The sequence below is a fragment of the Trachemys scripta genome, chromosome 21 (assembly GCF_013100865.1).
Source record: "Trachemys scripta elegans isolate TJP31775 chromosome 21, CAS_Tse_1.0, whole genome shotgun sequence".
Lineage (NCBI taxonomy): Eukaryota > Metazoa > Chordata > Testudines > Emydidae > Trachemys > Trachemys scripta.
In genome coordinates this window covers 2,601,820-2,628,049 of record NC_048318.1, presented here as the reverse complement: position 1 = coordinate 2,628,049, position 26,230 = coordinate 2,601,820, and the positions used below count along the sequence as shown (strand labels likewise).

The following is a 26,230-nucleotide window of genomic DNA, read 5'->3' as shown; positions in this document are numbered from 1 at the left end:
TTACATGCCGAAGAGCAGGTCGTGCAGCCCTGGGGAACAACACAAGGAGATAACGGTGTAAGACCCGCTCCCAGCACTAGATCCCACAGCCCAGCCTGACGTGGGGCTCCAACATGAATGTGCTTAACCCGGGCCAAGCCCAGGGCAGTGGCAGGCCCTCCATGCTGAGCAGCACCAGAGGAAATGTTCATGCACAGCCCTGTGCCAGCAGCCCAGCCGCCCCTGCCAGCAGCAGGAAAACCTTTGCAGTGGGCACTCTAGCCACAGGATGAGGAGGTTCATTCACTTTCACACTCATTGACATCGGCTCCGGCACCCGACACCCCAAACTGCAGAGAGCGTTGAGCCATTTGCTCAGGACTACCAGCTCTCTGCCCTTCTAGCAGCTCTCCGCCTGGCACGCTGTCTTTCCTCACCCACCTCCGCCTGGCACATTGTCCATCCTAAACCACCTCCGCCTGGCACGCTGTCCTTCCTAATCCACCTCCGCCTGACACTCTGTCCTTCCTAACCCACCTCCGCCTGGCACGCTGTCCTTCCTAATCCACCTCCGCCTGACACGCTGCCCTTCCTAACCCACCACCGCCTGACACTCTGTCCTTCCTAACCCACCTCCGCCTGACACGCTGTCCTTCCTAACCCACCTCTGCCTGACATGCTGTCCTTCCTAACCCACCACCGCCTGACACGCTATCCTTCCTAACCCACCTCCGCCTGACACGCTGTCCTTCCCAACCCACCACCGCCTGACACGCTGTCCTTCCTAACCCACCTCCGCCTGACATGCTGTCCTTCCTAATCCACCTCCGCCTGACACGCTGTCCTTCCTAACCCACCTCCGCCTGACACTCTGTCCTTCCTAACCCACCTCCTCCTGGCACGCTGTCCTTCCTAACCCACCTCCGCCTGACACGCTGTCCTTCCTAACCCACCTCTGCCTGACATGCTGTCCTTCCTAACCCACCACCGCCTGACACGCTATCCTTCCTAACCCACCTCCGCCTGACACGCTGTCCTTCCTAACCCACCACCGCCTGACACGCTGTCCTTCCTAACCCACCTCCGCCTGACATGCTGTCCTTCCTAATCCACCTCCGCCTGACACGCTGTCCTTCCTAACCCACCTCCGCCTGACACGCTGTCCTTCCTAACCCACCTCCTCCTGGCACGCTGTCCTTCCTAACCCACCTCCGCCTGACACGCTGTCCTTCCTAACCCACCTTTGCCTGACACTCTGTCCTTCCTAACCCACCTCTGCCTGACACTCTGTCCATCCTAATCCACCTCCGCCTGGCACGCTGTCTTTCCTAACCCACCTCCGCCTGGTACGCTGTCCTTCCTAACCCACCTCCGCCTGACATGTTGTCCATCCTAATCCACCTCGGCCTGACACGCTGTCCATCCTAATCCACCGCCACCGGGCATGCTGTCCTTCCTAACCCACTGCTACCTGACACGCTGTCCATCCTAACCCACCTCCGCCTGGCACACTGTCCTTCCTAACCCACCTCCGCCTGGCACGCTGTCCTTCCTAACCCACTGCTACCTGACACGCTGTCCTTCCTAACCCACCTCCGCCTGGCACGCTGTCCCTCCTAACCCACCTCCGCCTGGCACGCTGTCCCTCCTAACCCCATCCGCGCCGCCTGACACGCAGTCCTTCCTAACCCACCTCCGCCTGGCACGCTGTCCTTCCTAACCCCAGCACCTCCGCCTGGCACGCTGTCCCTCCTAACCCACCTCCACCTGACACACTGTCCTTCCTAACCCACCTCCGCCTGGCACGCTGTCCTTCCTAATCCACCTCCACCTGACACACTGTCCTTCCTAACCCCAGCACCTCCGCCTGGCACGCTGTCCCTCCTAACCCACCTCCACCTGGCATGCTGTCCTTCCTAACCCACCTCCGCCTGGCACCCTGTCCCTCCTAATCCACCTCTGCCTCCCAGTCTAAAGCGTTCAGGGTGTATCCGTCACTGCAGCACCAGGAACCATCAGCTGGGTCCCAGTCTAGCTGTGCTGCATGGGTATTCCCCATGTTCTAGCCCTGTGCTCTCCGCTGCGCCTGCTTCCCCTGACCGGAACAGCCCCAGCGGCAGCGAGAAGAGGCCCCGGCCTCCCCCGCACTCACGTGGGTTGTTGTCCCGGTTCCGGACGATGTACTGAAACCCCAGCAGAGAGGCAACCGCCGCCACGACCATCCCTGCTACTGCAGCGCCTATCACGGCGGGGTAGGCGTTGAAAGGGGGGTCAGCTGGAAGAGAGAGAGCAGGCCGGCGTTCAGCACCACGCAGCCCAAGCTGGGGATCCCTGCACAAGGAGCCTGCTAGAGACAGGGACTTGCTCTCCAGGTGAGGGCCACACAGCCCACACAGGGGTGCAGACCCCTTGGCCCCCCAGCTCTCACCCCTTGTGTATCTCAGAGCAGCTCACAAGGGTTTGTTAATACAGACACACAGGAGGCCCCTGGCTCGGCCAGTAGCAGTGCCCAGAGCTCGCTGTGTCATTACTGCCCCCACTGGTCGCACTGCACACAGGAGATGCCGTTACTCTCATTGGACAGGGGGGAGACTAGACACACAGCGGCAAAGGGAGCTGCCCAAGGCCACGTAGCGAGTCAGCTGCAGAGCAGGGACTAGAACCCAGGTGTCCTGGACCCCAGGCCTGTGCTGTAACCACTGGAGCATGTTCTAATGACCCTCCGGGAGTCAGGTCAGCCCCACTCCAAATTGGGGCATTGAAACCCAAATATCTCCTCCTGCTGGAGCTCTGATCCGTAAGGCCCCACCCCCGCCTCACTCATGGTGTTTGGCTGGGGGCACTGCAAGCTGCTGCCCAGTTTCAGCGACAATTCACTTACCCCGGGTTTGAAACACCACCGAGACCAGGTCGGACCCGGGGCAGGCCCAGGGACAGAGCTGACGTGGCTAAGCGGCCACAAGCCCAGCCCAGCTGGCCACCTCTCTCCTAGCCGGTGGATGAGCTCAGCCCTGGTTGGGCGGACGCTCCACTGTGGAGCAGGGAGGGAAGGGGAGGAGAAGGGCTGCAGTGCAGAAGATGGGTCTCTCCATGGGCCAGAGTCCACCTGGCGTAAGGGCAGGCCAGCGGCAGATTCCCAGGGAGAACCAGGCCCACCAGCTGTCGGTAGGATCCGGAGCCACACGCTGAGTAAGGGGCTGCCCTGGGTGGGGCCCCAGCACAGCCACGGAGAGGCAGTGGGGGGAAACGCGAGCACCACAAAGGGAGCAATCAGCAGAAAACAGGGGTGCAGCCACTGGCCTTGCTGGCACCTGCCACAGGAGGAAGATTTTGATTTTGACTGCAGTTTGTAAGCGCTGCCGGCATGGGCGGTGCGGGAACCCCCCTTTGGGGAGGCTAGGCCCCCTGGGACACACCCCTTCTGCTAGAAGCCCCGCTGCTACCCCACCCTGTCTGCCCCCCTCACCCACCAGAGCCCCGAGTCCCCCACTCTCCCTCCCCCGTGGCTGGAGGAGTCCCAGCCAAACTGCCCTGAGCCCCGAGTCACTCGCCCAAACTGAGCCCCCGCTGGCTTTGGGGGAGAGAGAGAGTGTGGGCGGGGCCTTGGGGGAAGTGTGGGCGGGGCCACGACCTGGGTTAGGGGAGGCTTAACCTCCCCTGGCGTATGATACCCGCCACCCATGTCCTCTGGGCGGGGCCGATCTCTGTGCGTGGCTGGGCCAGCTCTGAGCATTAAACAACCGCACCAGAAAACTTTCCACCGCTTGTACAATCCCTTCTGAGCAGAGAGATCGGCCCCCATTTAACTGACCCACTGGATCAAATCCGGACACATACAGATGGGCAAGAAAATCCACCCATTTCTTCCTCGGTTTTTGTAGAGGGGTCACGTCTAGCGCTGGGAAGGAAGGAGGGGCGCGTGGTTCAGGCGCGGTCCGGAGCCTCATGGGAACCTGAGTTCAGCTCTCAACTCAGATGCCCCCTGGTTAACCTGGGGCAAATGTCTTTTTCATTCTACGTCCTACCATCAACACCATCTAAGCTGGTCAGGGCTTGTTTTAACAGCAGCCATGGTTGCGCAGAGATCCCCCAGGGATCTGAGAATGGGCGAGCCAGTGTTCACAGTGCTGAACTGGTCAGGACCCCTGGGCTTTATCCCCAGCTCTGCTACTGAATAGAGGTGTGAGCCAGGCTTCCAGTCCCTTTGACAGTCTGTGCCTCGGTTTCCCCCTCTATACAATGACACTTACCTGCCTGGCAGGGGTGTTGTGTGGTTTAATGTTCAGAAAGTGTTTTGAGTCCCTCCCGTGAAAGGCAGCAGAGAAGGCCCAAACACCCTGGTTTTGACATGTCCACGGATCATTGCCTCCAGCGACATCGGTGAAGATCGGTGCTCAGCTAGTGTCCACTAGCAGCACCCCTTGGGGAGCTGTTCAGAGAAACGCCCTTGAAGCAGGTTTTAAAATGCGTCTCTCTGTCTGAAAAGGGCATCACGGGGCTCCATGGCTATTCCCTAAAGGTGCTCAGTGCCCAGGGGAAAAGGGGGTTTGCTGACATCCCCGCCGACTCAGCCTGGGATCTGAGGGTCACACTGAGTTCGCCCCTTCTCATGCGTCAGCCTCTGTATTGGAGGTTCTGCAGGCCACATTCTGACCTCAGCAAGGCCCAGGCACCCTGACTGGCTGCACAACTCAACCAATCGGGACATAACGAAGGGTCCTATTCAAGCTGCCCAGGACGGACCAGACCTCAGCTGCCTCTCCAGGTGTTGGGCTGGTTCTGCATGGCGGGGTGTTCAGGCCAAGCCAGCTCAGCAGAGCTGTGCTCAAAGAGACAGGGACTGTCTTTTTGCTCTATGGTTTGTACAGCACCTAGCACAACGGGGCACAGTCCATGCCTGGGCCTCCTAGGTGCTATGGCACTACAAATAATCAGCTGCTTGGGTCTTGTTTTGGTCCCTAAAGTCAGCAGATCCAACTTTTGTGCACACAGGGGGCAGACCTGGTTGAAAAGTTTTTGCTGAGACTTTTTAAGTGACGAGAAATGGCTTCTCAGTGAAGATGGAAATCGTTTGGTGAAAATCCCCATTTTCATCAGACATTGTAGGGCTATAACTGAAAACATCAATGCCAAAAACGGAGACGTTTTTGGTTTTTTGATTACACAACCCCCCACCCCCAATTGTTAAGGAAAAGTTCAATGAAAACAAACACTTTGTTTTTGTTGCAAATTTTTGCAGGGGCAAACGAATCTTTTCCCAGCCAGCAAAGAGAAGGGACCATTTTAGTCATTTTTCAGGAGAAATCGCACTTCAAAGAGAAGTCATTTTCCAGGAATTTTAAGGGTATTTTAAGCCAGTCGTATAAATAATGAAGCCAAATTGGAGTAGCTTCCTCTGTGCAAATGTGACTCAGAGCAGCCTCCCGTCGTATCCCCTATCGGAACGAATGCAGCGTGGATTCTGTTGTGTCGCAGAGACAGCACGGGTGAGTGAAACCAACCCGGACCGCAGCCAGGGCTAACAGTGACAAGTAAACAAGTGAGCAGAATGACTTCTTGGAGCTGTGCAGTGACATCTGGAGCAAGAGGGTGGGGTGTGCTTCCCCGGGAAGGATAATCCTCTGCAGGAAACCATGCAATTAGGATAATGAGATGATGGGGAACAGAAGTGACAATCACACTGAAGTCATCAGAGACGGGGTCCCCCCCACACCACACTGCACAGCACCGCCAGGAATCGACACCCATTCCTGGCGACTCATGCATCAGGGTCAGCTGGGGGGATACAGCAGGCTGGGCCATGCAGGAGGCAAATGGAGAGGCAGGGACAGAAAAAGGAGGCACAGAGGGACCCCGGAAGGGGCACGGGAAGAAGAAGGAGCAGCAGGGATTCGTTCTGGTCATGCTGACACCATTTCAGACCTAGCACCCTCTTGCCCTGGGCCTCATGTCATCCTAGAAAGGAGTTAGGCTAGGGTGACCAGATGTCCCGATTTTATAGGGACAGTCCCAATTTTGGGGTCTTTTTCTTATATAGGCTCCTATTACCCCCACCCCCGTCCCGATTTCTCACGTTTGCTATCTGGTCACCCTAAGTTAGGCAGACACCTACTGAGTTTCACAAGAGCTGAACCTTGCAGAGATTTCCCCGCACCAGCACTCCAGCAGGTCATCAGCACTTGGTCAAGGAAATCCCCCGCTAGCAGCATTGCATCATCAGGCCTAACTCTCACTGGCTGATCACACGCACAGGGCGGATCCTGTTGCTAGAGCAGCTCCTTGTCATGGTAACTTTTTCATGGAGGTCACTGTCAGGCCCCGGAGAGCCCTTTCTAACTAAGCCCATCCAAGCTGCAGGGCAGTTCGGTGGCTCCCAGCAGCTGTTACTCGTGCCCTGCAGAGCAGAGCCGTGCTCAAGAGAAACCCCCTCAGTCTCGATCCAGGACCAGCCAGGGACATTCACGCTTCCAATTCCTCTTAATGCTGTCCTGAGGAGACGGGGCATCCGGGAGGGACAGGCACCGGATTGCAGCAAACTGTGGCAGCTAACACCAAGGGGGGGATGGGCTGATAATGTCCCACTGGTCCCACCTGCCACCCCAGGGAAATCTTTTGCTGGCACAGAAGTGCCCCATGTGCCAAATGGCCCCAACAGACCCAGGGGGTGTTCCTTGGGCCTCTGTTCATGAGCCAGCCAGATGACGGCAGTTATCAGAGTCCCTCTCTGGTGGCTGGACTTGGGGTATCTGCACCCCGTGCGTTTCCAAGGGGGCCCAGTGGATAAGTCCTGTGGACCTACTAGGGAGGAAATCTCTATTTTCCCAGAGCAATTCCCCTACAGAATGCAAGAGAAGGTGAAGCCTAGAGCAGCGATAGTCTTCCTCAAACCCCATGGGGGGCTCAATAAGCCAATAGACAGGGTGGCATTTCCCATTAAATTCCACACGACTTTTCCATAAGTGGAGACCTGAACCAGGCCCCTCTCGCTCCGTAGGCGGCAATTCCAGCCAGAGCTAGGAGAGCTCATATTGGCTGGAAGCTGCTCGGTGAGCACAGAGGTGGGTGTTCTCCTCTATCCCTCAGCGGGGGCCATGGGGGATTCAGACCTGGTTGGCGAGCGGTCTATGCCTGATTGAAACTGCCGAGGCCAGAGCTCCCCACTGACGCACAGGAAGTGAGGGTGAGAAAGGACCATGGCCCAGTGCAAGCACCCAATGGGCCATGGGCATATACCCAGCTAACTCCCTGCTCCACAGGAAGCACCAGGGGCGAGAGCCACAAACCTATTTAGGCTCCTAACTTCCACTGACGGTTTAGGAGCCTAAATACCTTTGCTGAGCTGGGCCAAGATGCCCAAGCTCCCAGGCAGCCTGCCCTGAAAGGGGAATGTTTTCCTTACCTTCTCTTCAACACCGCATATGAGCACAAATCCCCACGGTTAAGCATCTAATCCGCTCTATAATCCAAGATCCCTTTGGTACCCAAGGAATGGTCCATAGGTTGCCCTTGACTCTGGCTTTGTGCCTCCTGCCTGCCTCTCTCAGGGCAGAGAATTCCAGTTCTGTAAGTTCGGGCGAGCCAGGCCTGGCCACTGCACCTCACCAGCGTCTCACCAATGGCTCTAACAGTGCTGCAGAATTTAACCTTCAATTTGGGGACAAATCTGGTTCTGGCTCCCCCGTCTGCAAAGAAAACTTCAAAGTGTGACCATGCTGTAGCGTGGTCTGAATGAGTCTGCAGACAGAGAGAACCCTCGGGTCCCACTCTGATCTCACACACTCCAGGAATATTTCTGATCAACCGTGAGTGAGAACAGAATCAGGCCCAGTAGCTGTAAAGGAGGTGTGACCTGCTCCTATTGCCTCAGGGCGTTAACTCTGAAACCTAATGCTTACAGGCCACTGCTCATCAGTTTATGACAATGCACTCAGCTGCTCAGATTCTGGGATTGTGATGCTGGGTGGAATTTGAGTACAATGCCGCACTTCTCCCCAAGCTCATAGCTGACCCCAGTCACGAATAAACAGACAAAGTGACTGCCAATGCTCCTCAATTCTGAACTACAGCACCCACAGCTCTTCCACTCCTGGAATCCTCCGCACTGCACTGCCAATACCCCGCACTCCCAACTCACAACACCCTGGTTCCAGCCATCTACCACTGCACCAGCAGGGCCCAGTGATCAGGTTCTGTGAGCAGTTTTGTTCAGCTCCACTACAACACTTGAAACATTCCCTGCATGATGTGGCAATGCTAGTTGGTCTTCCAGCACACCATCCCCTGCACCCCGATACAGTGACACCATCCCCTGCACCCCAATACAACGCTATCCCCTACACCCCAGTACAATGACACCATTCCCTACATCATAATACATCATCCTCTACATCCCAATACAACACCCCAATGCAATCACACCATCCCCTACACCCCGATACAACACCGTCCCCTACACCCCCCAGTGCAATCACAACATCCCCTACACCCCAACACAATGACACCATCCCCTACACCCTGATACAATGACACCATCCACTACACCCCAATGGAATCTCACCAATCTATATCCCTACAATCCAACTGTGCTAAAGACCTACTCACCTCTGGCCCAGTCTCGCTTGTGGGGAGCTGTCCAGCCTTGCCAGCTCCACACAGGCCTGTCCTGCTTGCTGTGATTCACACCCAGGGAGGGACGTGGCCCTGGGAGCCGGCTGCTTTCCAGGCCCTTCATCCCAATGTGACAAGAATCCTAAAGGGGCTGGGTGAATAAATGGGGCATGGAAGCTAATCCTGCCCAGTCCTACCTGTCTAGCTGGAACAGGACAGAGATACACCCGCCATTCTCTACAGCCCCACCTCACTCACACCCCAACAGACCACACACACCCCCGGCCCCACACAGGCCCAGCCCTGGGAGATGGGGTGGGGTTCTGGACATGTGGGCGGCGGACAGCCGCTGCAGTAGGGGATCCCCCACTCCAGCCCCCAGAGTGGAGTCTGGGGCCTAGTCACTTCACCTGGGGTCTTCCCCTCGGACGGGTGCCCGGTGGTGCGGTGGTTGACAGCCAGGATGCGGAAGGCGTACACCACCGCCGGGTCCAGGCCGCCCACCCTGTGGTCCCGGATGTCAGGTTCTATGTCACTGGCCACCGTCTCCCAGGCCCGGGCTGCCGACCGGGATGGGCCCAGCGAGGATTTCTTTGCTTCTTGCCTTTGGACGACGAAGCCGGTCAGGTTCCCCGAGCCCTGCGTCACCCACTCCAGCTGCACCTCAGTGCGCTGCCGGGTGTACATCAGCTTGCTGATCGTCACGTTGGGGGGCGTCGGGTACTCTGCAGGGGGTAGGGAGCATGTCAGTGGTGCACCCAGAGAGAAAACCTCACACACACCCGACCCCATGCTGCTCACACACACACACACACACGCACCCAGAGACAACCTCACCCCCCCCGACCCCATGCTGCTCACACACACACACACACACACACACACACACACACAGAGACAACCTCACACACATCCAGCCCCATACTGCTCACACACATACACACACACGCACGCAAAGAAACAACCTCACACACACCCGACCCCATGCTACACACACACACACACACACACACATCCCCTGTATGCCTCACAGACACCGGACACCTGCACATCACACACACGCACAAAAACACCTCATCTTTCACACACGTTCTCACGCACACGCTCCTTCCCTTCCTCTCTCGCTGCATTCAGGGTTTAACTGGCCAGTCAGGTAATAAAGGGCTGCACCTGCCTCCCCCACCTGGAGTGAAACCAGCCTCAGCGCAGTCCCCGGAGCCTGGGGTTTGCCAGAGTCCCACATGACCTCACTCAGTGTCATAGAAACCAAGGGGGTGAATGAAACAGGAACCCCTGGGAGTTCACCCCATGGTCTCTGAGGAGCCCAGGGCTGCACAAAGTGTTTGTCCAACCTTCTGAAGTCAATAGGATGAAATTCAATAAGGACAAATGCAAAGTACTGCACTTAGGAAGGAACAATCAGTTGCACACGTACAAAATGGGAAATGACTGCCTAGGAAGGAGTACTGCCGAAAGGGATCTGGGGGTCAGAGTGGACCACAACCTAAATATGAGGGAGGAGGGATAGCGCAGTGGTTTGAGCATTGGCCTGGTAAACCCAGGGTTGTAAATTCAATCCTTGAGAGGACCATTTAGGGATCTGGGGCAAAAATTGGGGAGTAGTTCTGCTTTGAGCAGGGGGTTGGACTAGATGACCTCCTGAGGTCCCTTCTAACCCTGATGTTCTATGAGTCAACAGTGTAATGCAGTTGCAAAAAAAGCAATCTTCATTCTGGGATGTATTAGCAGGAGTGTTGTAAGCAAGGCATGAGAAGTCATTCTTCTGCTGTACTCCACGCTGATTAGGTCTCAGTTGGAGTCTTGTGTCCAGTTCTGGGCACCACATTTCAGGAAAGATGTGGACACATTGGAGAAAGTCCAGAGAAGAGCAACAAAAATGATTAAAGGTCTAGAAAACATGACGCATGAGGAAAGATTGAAAGAAGTGGGTTTGTTTAGTCTGGAGAGGAGATGAGACATGATACTAGTTTTCAAGTATGTAAAAGGTTGTTACAAGGAGGAGAGAGAAAAATTGTTCTCCTTAACTCTGAGGACAGGACATGAAGCAATGGGCTTAAATTGCAGCAAGGGCGGTTTGGGTTGGACATTAGGAAAAATTTCCTGTCAGGGTAGCTAAGCCCTGGAATAAATTGCCCAGGGAGGTTGTGGAATCTCCATTGTTGGGGTTTTTTAAGAACAGGTTGGACAAACTCCTGTCAGGGATGGTCTAGATAATACGTAGTCCTGCCTCAGTGCAGGGGCTGGTCTGGATGATCTCTTGAGCTCCCTCCCATCCCACCATTGCTATGCTTCTACCAATCTGCATTCAGAACAGGCCCATGACTAAACCTCCTGCCCACACCTTCCCCATCACACCCTTACCCTCATCTCCACCCCGGCCCGGACCCTTCCACTACTTCCCTTCCCTCCACACACCATGTGGGCCCCCACCAAACCCCCCACCCCCCTCCCCCCCCCCCCCCCCCCCCCCCGGTGTACCCCATCAGACCCCCTCCATCCATTTCCTCTCCCCCAGCCCTTGCTATGGGGCCCCCAGCCCTTGCTATGGGGCCCCCGGACCTCCCCATCCACTTCTCCTTCCGCCTCCCTATCCCATGGTCCCCCAGACCCTCCCATCCACTTCTTCTTCCCAGCACACTCCTACCTGCTTCCTTCTAAACTCTGCCAAGCCCCCGTTTGTCCCCCCCACCCCGTCCCGCCCCTGTATGGTTCCCATGAGCACCCGCCCTGCCCCACCGTACTCTTCACGCGGAGCCTGATAGGGACGGTGGTGTTGCCCACGGCGTTCACGGCCGCACAGTGGTAGGTGCCGCTGTCCCTCATCCACTCGGTGTCCCAGATGGTCAGGTTGAACCAGGCGTCGCTCTGCTGCAGCCTGTACTTCGCAGCATCCGGCCGGATCACCTGGTGCTTGTTGTTGAACCAGAACACTTCAGAGCCCAGGTGGGGGCCCTGCAGCGCGCAGGCCAGCTGGACCTCGCCGCCCTCGAACAGCGACACCTCGGTGCGCTCGGCCGCCAGCTTGGGAACATCTGTCCAGAGAGAGAGACACGGGGGCTATTGCAGTGAGAGCAGTGCCCAGGGCAGGGCACCTCACTCTCAACAGAGCAGGAGCCTGTCCCAGGAGCCCTGTGGGGAGCCCGAGGAGGGGAACCAGGGTCTGTCCCGTGAGCCCCGGGGGCAGCCAGGGTGGGGAGCTGGGGTCTGTCCTGGGAGCCCCGGGGGGAGCCGGGGAGGAGAGCCGGGGTCTGTCCTGGGAGCCCTGTGGAGAGCCCAGGGAGGGGAGCCGGGGTCTGTCCTGGAAGCCCTGCGGGGAGCCCGGGGAGGGGAGCCAGGGTCTGTCCTGGGAGCCCTGCGGGGAGCCCGGGGAGGGGAGCCGGGGTCTGTCCCGGGAGCCCCGTGGGGAGCCCGGGGAGGGGAGCCGGGGTCTGTCCCGGGAGCCCTGCGGGGTGGCCCAGCTCAGGGAGGGGACCCAGGGTCTATTCCAGTTCATGCATCATCACCAGGATTGGTAACTAATTTGCAGTTCCAGTGCAGGGCCAAATTCTGCCCTCCACAACCCCTGGGCACCCCAGTGATGACAGGGGGACTGTACTAGGGTTGCCAAATTTCTGATTGCAGAAAACCAAACACCCTTGCCCCGCCCCTTCCCCAAGGCCCTGCCCCTTCTCCCGGGGCCCCGCCCCCACTCACTCCATTCCCCCTCACACTTCCCCACCCTTGCTCACTTGCTCGTTTTCACTGGGCTGTGGTGGGGCCTTGGAGGGGTGTGGGATGCAGGAGGGGGCTCTGGGCTAGAGGGGTAGGAGCAAGAGGTTCAGAGTGTGAGAGGCTGGGGCCTTCAGACTGGGGCAGGGGGTTGGGGTATGGGAGGGGGTGAGGGCTCCGGTTGGCAGTGTAAGCTCTGGGTGGGGCCAGAAATGAGGGGTTCAGCGTGTGGGAGGGGGCTCTGGACTGGGGCAGGGGGTTGGGGGGCAAGGGGATGATGGCTCCAGCTGGGGGTACAGGCTCCAGGCAGGGGGTTTGGGGTGCAGGAGGGGGCTCAGGGCTGGGGCAGGCTGGTGGGGTGCAGGAGGGGATTTGGGGTGCAGGCCCCGGGCAGCGCTTACCTCAGGCCACTCCTGGGAAGCTTGTCCCTGCGGCCCCTTGGCGGAGGCATGGCCAGGTGGCTCTGTGCACTGCCCTCATCTGCAGGCCCTGCCCCCGCAGCTCCCATTGGCCATGGTTCCTGGCCAATGGGATCTGCAGAGCCAGCGCTCAGGATGGGGTCAGTGCGCAGAGCCCCCATGGCCGCGCCTTTGCCTAGGAGCCGCAGGGAAATGCCAGCCATTTCTGGGAGCCGTGCAGAGCCACGGCAGGCAGGGAGCCTGCCTTAGCCCCGCTGCACCACCAACCGGACTTTTAATGGCCTCGTCAACTATGCTGACAGGAGCCACCCAGGTCCCGTTGAACACCGGATGCCTGGCAACCCTAGACAGCACAGGTGTCTCTGAAGGCAGAGTGAGGACTGCTGGCCCCTTGTGAGGAACGCTTTGGGCTGCAAACCAAGTGCTCTGAGTCAGGAATCACCAAGACGACGGCCATGGGAGCCCACGAGGCCATTCTTACATGCACACAGAGCACCCGCCAGGGCCGCCTCCCCTAGCATTTGCGCTGAGTGCGCCTGTCATTGGGGCACAGTTCCCCCATCTGCCAGCTCAAGAAGTCTTGTCCCTGAACCCGCCTCAGCCCCCTGCCCTGCCTCTTGGGGTGGAGCAGCTGTAGGAGCAGCCAGAGCTTTGCCCCCTCCCTCAGGAGCAGACCCCATTTTCCCAGGAGGGGTGGGGGGAGCAGAGAGGGCCCAGCAGCTCAGGGCAGCTCTGTCCCTTCATCCCCCTTCAATCCCTGTGAGCAATGAGACAACTCCTCTGCCCCTCCCGCCTTCCCCTCCAGCATCTGGGCTGGGAGGGGGCACAGGGGACTCGCTGCAGCCTCCTCCAGGCCTGGGGAGGGGGGTAAAGAGCCCCTGAGTTGCAGGAGGAGCAGAGCTGTGGCTGGGGGGGAAGGGGGGGAGAGAGGGAGGCAGATGTAATGTTACTTTCAGAGCCCCCCACTTTTTTCTGGCCACTTTGAGCACTGAGGTTTGGGAGCCGGTGAGGTTCGTCACTCACACAACATTCGCCATGAGCCAGTGAAGGGCGGACATGGCACCCGGTCCCCACCTGGGGCTCTGACACATGCCTTGGGACGCTCTCATGAGCCGGACCCGGCCTGGATTTTCCCTGTGGAAATCTGCCTCTCGGTCAGGGCTCCAGGAACTGCAGAACTGGTGCCACGTCCCACCCGCACTCCCCATACTTGCTTTGCCAGCAGTTACATGGCCCACAAGTCCCTGCGGCCCCGCCGAGTGGCAGCCGGCCTGCTTACCCAGCCGGACAAGACACTCCGTGGCTCTGGCCTGCAGAGGGTGGGCTGCGATGCACGTGAACTCCTTGCCCCCAAGGGTGCTGTTGGACTGCATGACGTAGATGTTGCTGGATGGTTTCAAGCCACCCAGCACGCGGTTCCGCCAGTCTCTCCACCAGAGTGTGACACGGGGCAGGCCTCCCGCCCAGTCGCAGGACAGCATGAGGAATTCGTTCTGCTTCGTAGCCATGGCAGAACAGGTGGGGTTCCCCACGGGGACCCCTAGGGGACAGAGACAGCAGCATCTTAGAGACAAGCATCCCTGCCTACATCTCAGCTGGTGGAGATGCTGCACGTCCTATCATACGTGTCCCCAGGTCTCTGCTCTCCCCACATAAACTGGGAAGAATTGGGTGTTTCCATATGCCCCAAAGGGCACTTTCTGCCCCAGAACCTCTGACATTCAAACTCTGGGCCTCATGCGGTAAATACCCCAGAGAACCAGCACTCGCTGGCCCTGCGGGGAGCTCCATGGAGTTACATCAGTGTGAGTGAGAGGAGAATCAAGTCTGAGGTACAGTCCCACAGGCTCTCCAGCCCGTTAGCGTTATCTCTACTGAGGGACCAGACCAGGCCATGAAGGAACCAGGAGAAAACATGCCAACATCCCTAACATTCCTCCACACCCCTGGAGACCTCCCTGCACCTCCCATGAGAGTCCTGAGCCCCTGGGTGCTGGGCTAGCTTGCTGACCACAGCACTCTCTGGGGTTTGCACCACCTGTGTCTGCTTCCACGGGACCAGCACGGCCTGCCGAGCCCGTCACCTTAGTCAGGCACAAGCACCCTTGGACATTTATGTCGTGACGCTGGGTTGGTTCATTGTGATGGGATGGGATGAGCGACATCATCCCATTGGGCAAAGCCGTCACCAGGACATGATGTGACCTGGCACCACATGGGGTTTTGCAGGCCCTGGAAGTGATTTCATGGCCTACAGGCACCTCACAAACAAAACCCCTCCAGAGTGAAGTGGTTCTGGAATACAGGCGAGCCTGGAGAGTTAGTCTCGTGGCTGCACGGGTTCCTGACGCTGCAGCCATCTCACCTGTAGGACCAGTGTTTGCACTGGGGGCATCAGCACCTTATTCCTATTTTCGTTCTGGGAATGAGAGCCAGAGCAAAGCCAGCTCCTACACACGTCACCTTCACTAGCCGTGTCACAGTGCTGCAATCAAGCAGTACCCCTGTAGCTCCCTGTTGCCAGACCAAAGGTGCCATCTACCCAGGGTCCCTGGAGCCCTGAATGTCCGCTTGAGGCCTTACAGTAAGCAAGGAGGAACTGCGCCCTTGTTTGGAGAGCTGCTTCCCACAGCATCAGCCTTGTTTCTAGCCGCCAGCTGGAGACTCCATCTCCACAAGCTGGCGTGGGCTCTCAGGGGGCAGAGCACAGGACCCGGCTGCCTTACGGAAGGGGCAGTGGTGTTTCTGTTCCTGGGCGGCACTGAGCAGGCAGGGCGAGGGTACTTACACACAGTGGTGGTGCAGACAGCATCCTCTCTGAGTGCTGGGTGGGAGGCCAGGCAGGTGTACGAGCTGCCGTTCCGGATGTCCACCCCTCGGTGGATTCTGGTAGCATTGGAGTAGGACGCTGCAGCGTCTGCTTCCCGGCCGGCTCTCACCCACCGCAGCCGCGCTGGGGGGAACCCGCCAGGCCACGAACACTGCAGAGCAATGTCCCGGAAATTGGCAGCAGGGACTGGTGTGCAGCTCGGCTTCCCCTCGGGCAGATCTGTGCGTGGGGCAAAGATTGTATCAACAGCAAGAGGAGTTAGCAACACTGGGAAGAACACAAGGCCGGCTGCCTGGGGCTGCCATGCGCAGGAGCTGCACTGGGGCCAGGGAGTCAGGGACCATGGGGCAGCTCTGTCTGTGTGGCTCTGTGGGCTCTTCCCAATGGGGCCGGCTCCCTGGCGAAGCGCCGTAGGAGCAATGGAGAGGAGCAGGGAGAGCACAGGGTACTCGGCGACCGGCGACGTGGGTTTGGATCGCTAAGCCCAAGACGTGCTGGGCAGGCCCTGGCCACCATCAGTGCTAAGGTGCGAACGTGAGGAGCAAGAGCAGCCGATGGAGACAGAGGTCGAGTTCCCTTTGGCACATTGCTGTCCCTCTGGTACCATGAGACCGCTCCCCAGCAAGGCACCTGAGCCAGGGCCAGTGTGAGGGAGGGGCAGGGCAGGCATGTGGTCCCTCTTCCGTAAAGGCTGCCCCCTCACTGGAATGATGGTTTGTACCCTAGGTGGGGTAGCTGTGGCCTCAACCCAGTGACACCCAGGACCTTTGGAGTTTGCAGAGGGCAGAAAGCAGCAAGCCGGGGACTTGACAGCGACCCAGCGGCTCTGAGATGCTCCGGCGCGCCGGGGACAGGACAGCGACCCAGCGGCTCTGAGACGCTCCGGTGCGCCGGGGACGGGACAGCGACCCAGCGGCTCTGAGACGCTCTGGGGATGGGACAGCGACCCAGCGGCTCTGAGACGCTCTGGCGCGCTGGGGACGGGACAGCGACTCGGAGGCTCTGAGACACTCCGGCGTGCTGGGGACGGGACAGCGACCCAGCGGCTCTGAGATGCTCCGGCACGCCGGGGACGGGACAGCGACCCAGCGGCTCTGAGATGCTCCGGCACGCCGGGGACGGGACAGCGACCCAGTGGCTCTGAGACGCTCCGGCGCGCCAGGGATGGGACAGTGACCCAGCGGCTCTGAGACGCTCTGGTGCGCCGGGGACAGGACAGCGACCCAGCGGCTCTGAGACACTCCGGCGCGCCGGTGACAGTCCGCAAGATGTCTCCCCCGCTGTGCGGAGCCAGAGACATTTGGACACAGCGTGAGCTGGCGCCGATTCTTCAGGCGGGTGCCAGCTTTGCAAGTGTCACAGTTTCAGTGCCTGTTGTTGACTAGAGTCAACCCCTCCCCCGGCTGCCGCAACCCTCCAGCACCCTCATGGCAAGCGTCCCCCTTGAGTGACGCTTTCCAGCTGCCGGAATCCACCCTGTCCCCATGACCAGTCCTTCCAACTCGCTGATCTGCCCAAATCCCCCTGCTCTCCTTGTGACAAGCCCCCAACCCACCTGCCAAGATCCCCTCCAGCCCCCCATGACAGTTCCTCCATCCCAGCCGCCCCAGCTGCCAGCATCCCCCACATCAATATCTTGTAACGTGTCCAGTGGCCTCGCCCAGAAATCTGGCCCCTCGAATGGCTGGCTCTGCTTGGAAAGGGTTTGGAGGGCTTGACACCTGGTCTAAATGAAGGGGGAGCAGGTGGATGTTGCGAGGAACAAAGCTACCAGCTCAGAGGCCTCACAGGGAATTCAGCTCTCTTACGCATTTCCGCTCCCCGGTCGCCGTCATCACGTGGCCCAGTGCCTCTCCCAGCGGCTCACTCTCCGGGCCCTCACAGCACAGCAGTCTAAGCTGTAGATCCAAACCAAGTGGAACCATCCGCACAGGTGTTTACTGCTGTGCTCGCCACGGCTGTGAGCAAACACTCTCTCTTCACGACCATCTGCCAGACGACCTGCCTCTGGATCGCTTACACACCCCGTCTCTGCTCCCCCACGGCCCCGCTGGAGGAGCCCGACCGAAAAGAACACAACAGCTGCCTTAGGCTACACACGCCATCGATCTCACAACACTGCCCCCCTTCCGTCCCGAGGTGCTAAGCCCTGAGTGATACTGGTCCTGTGGAAGGGGCTATTCTGCTCTCACACAGGTTGGGTCCCTGCTTGGTCTGGATCATGCGGGACCGACAGAGGTAGAAACCTCTCTGTTCTTCTCATGAGACTTGACCTGCCCACTCTCAAGCTTGAAGAGCTCTTCCCTAGCGTCCTGATACCTCTTTAGCTAACAGGTGACCATGAGAATCAAAGAAGGGAAGTAAGGGAGGGAAATGCAGAGGACAGAGAAGATGGGACCAGAAGGGGGATGCCGCTGCACATGCCAGAGAGAACGCATGCCCAGATGGCCGCGTGCCCAGCCACGGGGAGGGACGCACTTACAGTAGACGGTGAGGATGATGGTGGTCTGAGTGCGCGTATTGAGATGTGTGTTTTGGGCCAGGCAGGTGTAGGTGCCCGTCTGAGTCCGGGAGATCTTGGCTATCACATACTTCTGGCCGGAGTAGATCTGGGAGCTGTTGTAAAACCAGATGTAGTGGCTGGGCGGGTTGGAAGGGGCCAGGCAGGTCAGGATCACCTCCTCCTGCTCGTTAGCTGAGAAGCCGTTCTGGTTAATAGCAAACGGCTCAACATTGATCACGGGTTCATCAGGGCCATCTGCAGAATGAAGCATGAGGTGGTTAGCACCTGGCTGATGGCAGGAAGGGGAGGGGCTCTGTTCAGATGACCATCCGGCAGCTGGATCGTTTATCTGAATCTTTTTGGTCCAGGAATAGGACGTGGGGCTCTGTAGCCCAGGAATGGCAGGGGGGTCCACTCTGACCCCCAATGCTGGGGGCAGGGATGGGGTTATGACCCCCAAAGTGGTTGCCAGCAGTTGTTTTCTGGGGGGATCATAATCTTATTCCCATTCCAAATCCTCAGTCCTTGTCAGACACCGGGGCAGCTGGGCTGCTGTTTGGGCCACGTGCCCAGGGGTGTCTGGGAAGCAGCACAAGGATTCTGGGCCGGGGGGAAAAGAGTCTGGAAGCCCTGGTTATGTTCTCTGGAGACGCTCTTTAGGGACCTAGTGCTGGGAGGTGCTGAGAACCCCAGTTCCCACCGGCCTTGGTAGGGGTTATGGGCACTCAGCAGCTGGCAGGATCGGGCCTGGAGGGGGGCGTGTGACAGCAAAGCAGAGGGGCAGGACGTTTGCGCCTGCCTGCAGGTCACCTACAAATGACGTCGAGATACATCCTGTCGCTGGTCTGGCTGTTGACCTCGTTGTGGGCGGTGCAGGCGTACCAGCCCATGTCAGTCCGGTTAGCCGCTGTCAGGTTCAGCAGCCCGCCGGCAGCTTCCGCGACAGCCACCGCACCCTCCCTGTTGGTGTGGCGGTGCCAGGAGTACCCGATGGGAGGCGTCCCCTCCTTCACCGCACACGTCATCATCACCACCGTGCCTTCCACCGGCGTGGGGTCGGTCATCTGCAGGAAGGGCTTCGGAACGGGAACTAGGGGAGACCAAACACACAGCTCGGATGTGAGCTCACCCGCTGCAGCCTCTTCCGATGCACTCTGCCCCGTTCCCCATCCAATCCATTCCAAACCGCCCCATTCCATCCCTCATCACCACGCCCCCCTCCATGCTCTCCATCCAGCTGGCTCCAGTCCCATCTCAGCCAAGCCAATCCTTTCATACTAATCCCTTCCATTATGACCGGCTCGGTTCTTTTCCAAGCCAGCCCTTGCTATTAGAATCTCGTCCATTACACTCCCAGGCGTGTGATTTTTCTGCTGTGCCCTTCAGACCCACGCTAACGAATTGCTAGAGACAGAGGGAAGGTTCTAGGGAGCCGTAAAGAGGCGGGATCGGTCAGCCCCCCACGATGGAAGCTGCTCCCAATGCAGCGTGGTCTCGGATGATCATTCAGCACAGACGGCAGCTCAGAGGAAGGTGGGGCAGCAGGAGGGGGCTGGACAGTCCTGCAGAGAAAGGCTCTGGGGGGTACAGAGACAGCTGAGGCGGGACGGGGCAGGGAGGAGGTCAGAGGGGCCAGGGAGCCATGAGTGGCTGGGGGAAGGAGGCAGTGGGACGTTGGACAGGTGGTGGGGAGAGAGAAGAAGATTAAGGCTTCCCAGCCGCCCACTGTTTTTGAAGGATTGAACTGGAGGGCAGCGAGTGTCCAGGCCCTGGTGCTGATGCGCTGGGGTGCAGGCCAGCTGCAGCACTCCCCCTCTGAAGCCTGCTGGAGCCCAGAGTCTATGGGGGAGCTGCCCAGATGGTTCATCACAGAGCCAGGAGAGGGGCAGCCAGCTCCCAGCCCCAGAGCCAGCTGGCTGCCCTCCACTGAGATGAAACTAGCAGGGCACTGGGACCTGACCAGGCATGCTGGGAATGGGGGAGTACACAGGGAAGGCATTTCCTGGATCAGACCACGGCTTCCTTCCCCAGCCTGAGGGGGCAGCAGGGGTGTGGGGAGAGCAATCCCCTCTCATCCTGCCCTGCAAAGATGCGTGCTGGGCACCGGAGCTCTGTACCACCCATGTGTCCTCTTGGGATCTCACTCTGACCCCTCGCCCCAGGGAGAGAACTGTACAGGGTCCAGCCAAGCCCCGTGACCTGGCTGCCGGGCTCTGCACAGCACCAGTACCAGAGCACTCCGCTGACTGACTGGTGCACCATGGGGGAGAGCCACTGCCCACTGACGTCAATGAGAGCTCTGGGTCAGGGGAGCGGAGAGCTGGCTTTGGAGATAAATGCCCTGAGTTCTTCTTCTAACAAACATCCGGTGCCCGCCAGTAGTGGCCCCAGGACCAACAGTAACTCTCCTGTCAATAGGGGTGTCTGGATCCGGGTGTTAGTCTAGGCCCCTCCAGGGCCCGGATTCTCCACTGCTTCGCACTTGGTGGAGCCATTTACAGTGGTGCCGAGCAAGAGCAAAGTGGGTACAAAAGGCTCCCTGATCAGAATTCTCCACTCACTCCAGGGGCAGCGGCCTGTCCCCACAGTGCACACGTGTATCTGTGCTGGGGACATGCCTGCCCTAGGTGGGTCTGTTGGTGACTAACTCTGGTGGCCCTGCCAGGTACCACAGGAATCCAGTGGCTGGCTGCTGTGATGCCATCTCTCATGATTTTATTATAAACCTGATGATATTTGGTGTTTTTCTTAAAGCCCCAGCTCCTGGAGTCAGGTGATGACACGAGCTTCTCAGCTGGCATGAAAAACAGTAAGTGGCTGTGACCCAAGGCAGCCAAAAATTTCCCCCAAAAGCACCAAAACGGCATATTTTTTTATAAATCTCATGATTTTAAAGCCACTTTCATGAATTTGGGGGGCACCTGACTCATGACTTTTGACCTCTTAGGGTTTGTGATGCCAAGGCTGGTTTGTGCCTGGCCAGTGGACTCTCAGCCCCTTGGTTTTACAGAGCAGCCCAGAGGAGCAGGGTCCACCCCAGAGCCGTCGGCGCTGCAGGCTGGGAACCATTCGAGCGAGAGCACTTGCTATGTCACGGCGAGTGACTGTCTGGCTGGAGCCCGCCTCTGTCACTTGGCACGGCTGCCTCAGCAGCAGCTGCACATGTGCCTCTGTTCTTGGCTGCTGGAGGCACTCTTTGATGCTGCACTTGATTGATTCTGTGCCCAGGGCAGATTGAAAACCTCTGCACGGTTCAGATCAGAGGGGACCCGGGGGGAGGGAGCACCCCGTCCCCACCATTAAAATGTGCCGCTTCAGCTGACAGATCCGTGTGTGGCCTCTGATTTTTGGTGCCAACTCGACACACCCATGGCCTGATTCTCAGAGCTGCTCAGCACCCACAATCCCAAAGGGAGTGGTAGGAGCTGCGGGGGCTCTCCTCTGCCTGTAAGAACTTGACAACCAGCTGAGACCACGGCCGGTCATGCTAGCCAATATTGGCTCCTTTCTCTCCCCATCCATCTGTCTGTAGCCACCTAATTCTTGTCTTAGACTTAGACGGTAAGCTCTTCGGGGTGGGGACTGTCTTTCTGTTCTGTGTTTGTACAGCGCCTAGCACCAGGGGCCCTGGGTCATGAGCAGGGCTCCTTGGTGCCACCACAGCAATAAATAACTGAAGCACCCTAAATCAGAGGCTAATATTGAAAAAAATTGGCTCTAACCATCCCCTGCCTCAGTTTCCCCATCTGTAAATGAGAATAGTTATCCTCACCCTCCTTACCAGGGCAAGCTCAGTTCACTGAGTGCTCTAGGGTACTCCCAGGGCAGGCATCAGACAAATGCCAGGTGTTAGAATTCCTAGAACAGGTTGCTATTCCCAGGAAGTTTATTCAGAGAGTTTTCCCACCAACTGATGAGTAAATAATCCCCTCTATGGAGCAGACAATGAATTGTTCGCAAACATGTCCCATCCGTCAGTCAATGAATTACTAGCGAGTCATTTTCCCAGCTCTGCCTTGTCACCATGATTGTTTTCTCCCCAAATCTCTCCCTTTTTATATCTCCAGTGATCACGGTACGGATGCTAACAGCACCTGGCTCACACGGCTTTGATGTAAGCTGGAATAAACACCTGATGGGACTGGAATTCTTTGGCCTTTGATATACAGGAGGTCCAACTAGGGGATCTAATCAGTCCCTTCTGGCCTCAAACTCTGAATGAATCTATGAAATGTTCTGCCTTTATGAGAGTCACAGTTTGCAGCTAATACTGAAGAGAAAGCCAAAGGGCTTTGAGCCCTGGACAGATGACAGCTCTTCCATCGGCAGCGAGCCCCTGTGCTCTGAAGTTCATGGACATACCAGCGGGAAGTGGCTGCCCGGCATTGAGCGACATTCTTCAGGAAGATAATCTCCCAGCAACCAAGAAGTATTTGCCAGTGGAGTCTATCCAACCCCAGCCAGCAGAGTGCATGTGAACAGACACACTGCGCGGGGAGGAGCTGAGAACCGCTGGGTGTCCCAGGAAAGGTGGGATATACACCCCTCACGGGTCCCGCAGAAAATCCCTGACAGTAACCCCCCAGGCAGGAATACTGGGATTCGGCCACAATTCTGCAGCTCCGGCTGGATTTCAAGAGGTCTAAGTGTGCCTGTTTAGGTTGCTCAGCAGAACATCTGCTTTGCTTTGCACCAGCTTGCGTGATGGTGCAGAATGTGACCGCAGCGTGGCCGCGTAGGACACCATTCTGCTCAGCAGGGTGCCTGGGGATATCCCTCTCTCCCTGGCAGTCTCTAGCCAGGTGAGATCCGGGCACGCAGAACGCCAGGGCCCAGAGCTGAGAATGCCATTGTGCCCACAGATTGTGCTGTTGTGGTTAAGGTCAGTAAGGCTGGGCAGGCAGCCCTGCCGTCTCACTCACTCCCATCACACAACCCCGTACCAAAGGGCTCTCTTCAGGTTGCTCCTGACCGAGGGGAATGTTGGCCATGCTACACAAGGCCTTGTAGCACAGGGTCAGGAGAGGAGCCTCCAGAAGGAAGCAGAGGAAGTCCTATTTTTGGAGGCATTGAGAACTCAGCCCTCTGGGGCAAGGACTGCCTGTTTGTTCGGTGTTTGTACAGCATCTAGCACAGCAATGTCTGGTCCTAGGCACTACCGCAATATAATAAGGACAGGCTGGGTTAGGCGGCGGAGAACATATTGCAGGGGACATCTTGGGAGGGTGGAACAGCTGGGACCAAATGGGTCTCTTCCGTCTCCCATCATCTTTGCAGGCAGCAAAGGGCAGCTTCACCTGCAGGGATACGAGGCACAGACGAGTGGGGGTGCGTGTGCAGTGATTGGATGAGATGGTTGGGCGTCGGGGCCCCTGGATTCTAGTCCCACCCTTCCACCCCGGGTGCGACCCACTTCCCCTCCCTCTGCCTCAGTTTGCCTGCTGCGGTTGCGCCCCACCTCAGTGGGGTGGGTCTGCGAGGGTTGTAACAGGGACCCTAAAGAAGGGAGCACAGTAGGACTGTGGCTTCGGGTTCGGGGACCCTGACTGGTGCCTCTGTATACTTGTTCAGAGAGTCCCAGAGGTGACGCAGCCTCCACGCTACCTACCTAGCACGACCAGCTCTATGTAGAAGTAGCCCACTTTGATCTCGCCGTCCTCCTCGAACATTGCCTGGCACATGAAGTGCCCTTGGGCAGCCGTCTGCAGGTCGCTCACTTCCAGGGTGCCGTTCTGCAGGCTCACCTGCCCCAGGGCCGCAGAAGCCTTCTCTACCTTGGACTCTATCCCGTTGCTGATGGCAACGGCCCTGGGCACCAGCGAGCCCAGCTTGGTGAAGCTCCAAAAAACCACCATGGGCGAGACCACGTCGCCACAAGCCAGCTGCACAGACTGGTGCCGCACCCCCCGCACGGCCTGCTCCTCGTACTTCGCATCGCCTGGGTGGAGTAGCTGAGCTGGGGTGAACGAGAGAGGAAGGATGGGCCAGGGGTTAGAGCGGCAGCTTGTGACTCAGGAGAGCGGGGATCAGTTCCCTACTCCGGCACAGGCTCTGGGTGCATCACTTCCCCTTTGCTCAATGGGGATACAGCACTGTCTGCGTTGTGGGGATGGATACGGGGATGGTTGGGAGGTGCTGGTAATAGGCACTGAAGACAGCGTAAGAGAACAGTGTCCCCTGGAGCTCTAGGTAGCTGCCCCCAGCATCAGCAGGTTTTCCCAAGGGATAGAATTTAAAACGTTGCCTGTAACACTTGTTTTGAGTTCTCTTAACAGGCGAGAGCCTGGAAACACACAGCTAGGGAAGAGGAAGAACCAAATCCACAAAGGGAATTGGGGCTACTGGTGTCCCAGAAAGAGCCTATTTGACACAGTGCAGTCAGTGCTCCATAGAATATCAGGGTTGGAAGGGACCTCAGGAGGTCATCTAGTCCAACCCCCTGCTCAAAGCAGGACCAATCCCCAATTTTTGCCCCAGATGCCTAAATGGTCCTCTCAAGGATTGAACTCACAACCCAGGGTTTAGTAGGCCAATGCTCAAACCACTGAGCTATCCCTCCCCCCATGTTTACACTTGGAGAGCATTCAGGGCTGGCCCTGTAGGATGCACAGCACAGGGGCAGTGTCATTCCCCACCCACAAGCTGCATCCTGCCAGGGTGAGAGGGGAGCTCATGCTGCCCAGCCTGTTTGGCCAAGCATGGGGGTGGCTCTGCGATGTGGGGTCCTGTCCCCTAGGGACTCCCCCGAGCTCAGCCTTTCAAAGGGAATCTGTTCCAGGGGGTTGGCAGCCCCTCCAGCCAAGGACAGAGAGGAATCCATTTAACCGAAAGCGACGCGTCCCCCGAGAGGAGGGGTGGGCGGCAGCAGAGAAATGGAGCCTGCTGAAATCTGTGCTGCGTAGGCCTTTGCTCCCGGGAGAGGCGCTGCTGAGCCAGGAGGAGGTTTCCAGCACAGTGCCCCACGTCTGGATAATCTGAGGGAGCTGCTCAAGGACCTGGCAGGATTAGCACGGCTCGGGTCGCAAGCGATCGATAGGGATCCAGACAGGGCTGGGCGTTCATACCAGTCACAGGACGGTCCTGAGTTATCAGTGCGAATATTAGTAACCCATCAATATCACAGCGACTCTCAAGAGCTTTGGGGAGGGTTATAAACCCTCCTGCTTCTGCACAAAAGCCCCAAACCTCTAACTACTGGGGGCTGGGCACACTGGTTATTTGGAATGAACCCTTTGCTTCCTCCCATGGATTTGTCGCACCAGGTTCACCGCGCCTTGTGTCATCATGTGCACCAGAGCAAAGTGCTGCCGGCTCAGCGTGGTGCCGTTTGTGTTGGCGTCGCACGGGTGCAGGGCACTGGGCAATTGGGCCCTTAGCAATGTACCGAGCCCATTCTCTCTGCATGGGAGCCGTTGCCCAGGGATCTGGCTGAGCCAGAGCACGGTACTCACCGTAAGCCACTGTTGGGAGAAGGCAAAATATTTTCAGCAGGTTTCTAAATGGTGAGTTCCTGGCTGGTCCATAATCCATGTCTCCATGTCACTCTGAGAGAGAGACAATCGGCCCTTAGCTGCCCCCACACTGGTGCATCTCACTCTGCACCCAGTCCCGCTGCCACTTTTCCCACCTCCGGGTGAGTCCGAAGCCCTGTAGAATCTCTGTGGTGCGGGAGCAGGACGTGTCTGTCTCCTCTTTCAATCTCCCATCCGCTTAAATGCAGCCCAGTTCGGTCTCAGGTTACTCTGGATAGTCCCTGATTAGTCCTCAATTATTCATATTCCTTCTCTTCCTTAATCACTTTTCCTTGATCTATTATGCAGGCGCCTCTTTACGGAGTCACCTGTCGCATTCCCTTGGCCTGGTGTGTCACGTTCATGGAAATCTGAATTGAAACGACGGACGAGTCCCCAAGGGCGGATCTGGGGTCTGATGGTCAGGGACTGGGGTGCTGCCCAGAGCTGTGCAGGTCTCCCTGCACCAAAGCCGTAGCTGTGCTTGAAGCATCAGATTATCACAGACTCCAGAGCAAACTGCCTCACCAACAGACCCAGGGCCCCATTACTGGGTGTAGCTTGGGCGGGGGGGCAGCATCCCTCTCCTCCCAGCATCTCCAGGCGACAGCCTAGAAATCCCCGCCTGTGCTTCAGGCTAGGGCCTCTCTGC

General features: G+C 58.1%; 1 protein-coding gene across 1 annotated transcript; it reads right to left on the bottom strand.

Annotated features, from left to right (window-relative positions):
• Positions 1-1,994: 1,994 nt before the first annotated feature.
• On the bottom strand, positions 1,995-25,597 carry VSIG10L2 (V-set and immunoglobulin domain containing 10 like 2). Its single transcript, XM_034754892.1, has 9 exons — positions 25,519-25,597; positions 23,676-24,023; positions 18,882-19,157; positions 18,047-18,322; positions 15,523-15,783; positions 14,014-14,274; positions 11,349-11,639; positions 8,997-9,311; positions 1,995-2,254 (listed from the first exon to the last, which is right to left on the bottom strand). Exons 1-9 carry the CDS (start codon positions 25,595-25,597, stop codon positions 1,995-1,997), a joined length of 2,367 nt encoding a protein of 788 aa, XP_034610783.1.
• Positions 25,598-26,230: the final 633 nt, after the last annotated feature.

Bases quoted from the DNA above. Each gene is read 5' to 3' on its own strand.
- VSIG10L2 (XM_034754892.1), bottom strand. From the start codon at position 25,597: ATGGATTATGGACCAGCCAGGAACTCACCATTTAGAAACCTGCTGAAA. The intron at 19,158-23,675 runs GTAGGTAGCGTG...GGTCTCCCCTAG, and splicing joins CATAGAGCTGGTCGTGCTAG to TTCCCGTTCCGAAGCCCTTC. The intron at 2,255-8,996 runs GTGAAGTGACTA...TCTCTCTTCCAG, and splicing joins GTCCGAGGGGAAGACCCCAG to CTGACCCCCCTTTCAACGCC.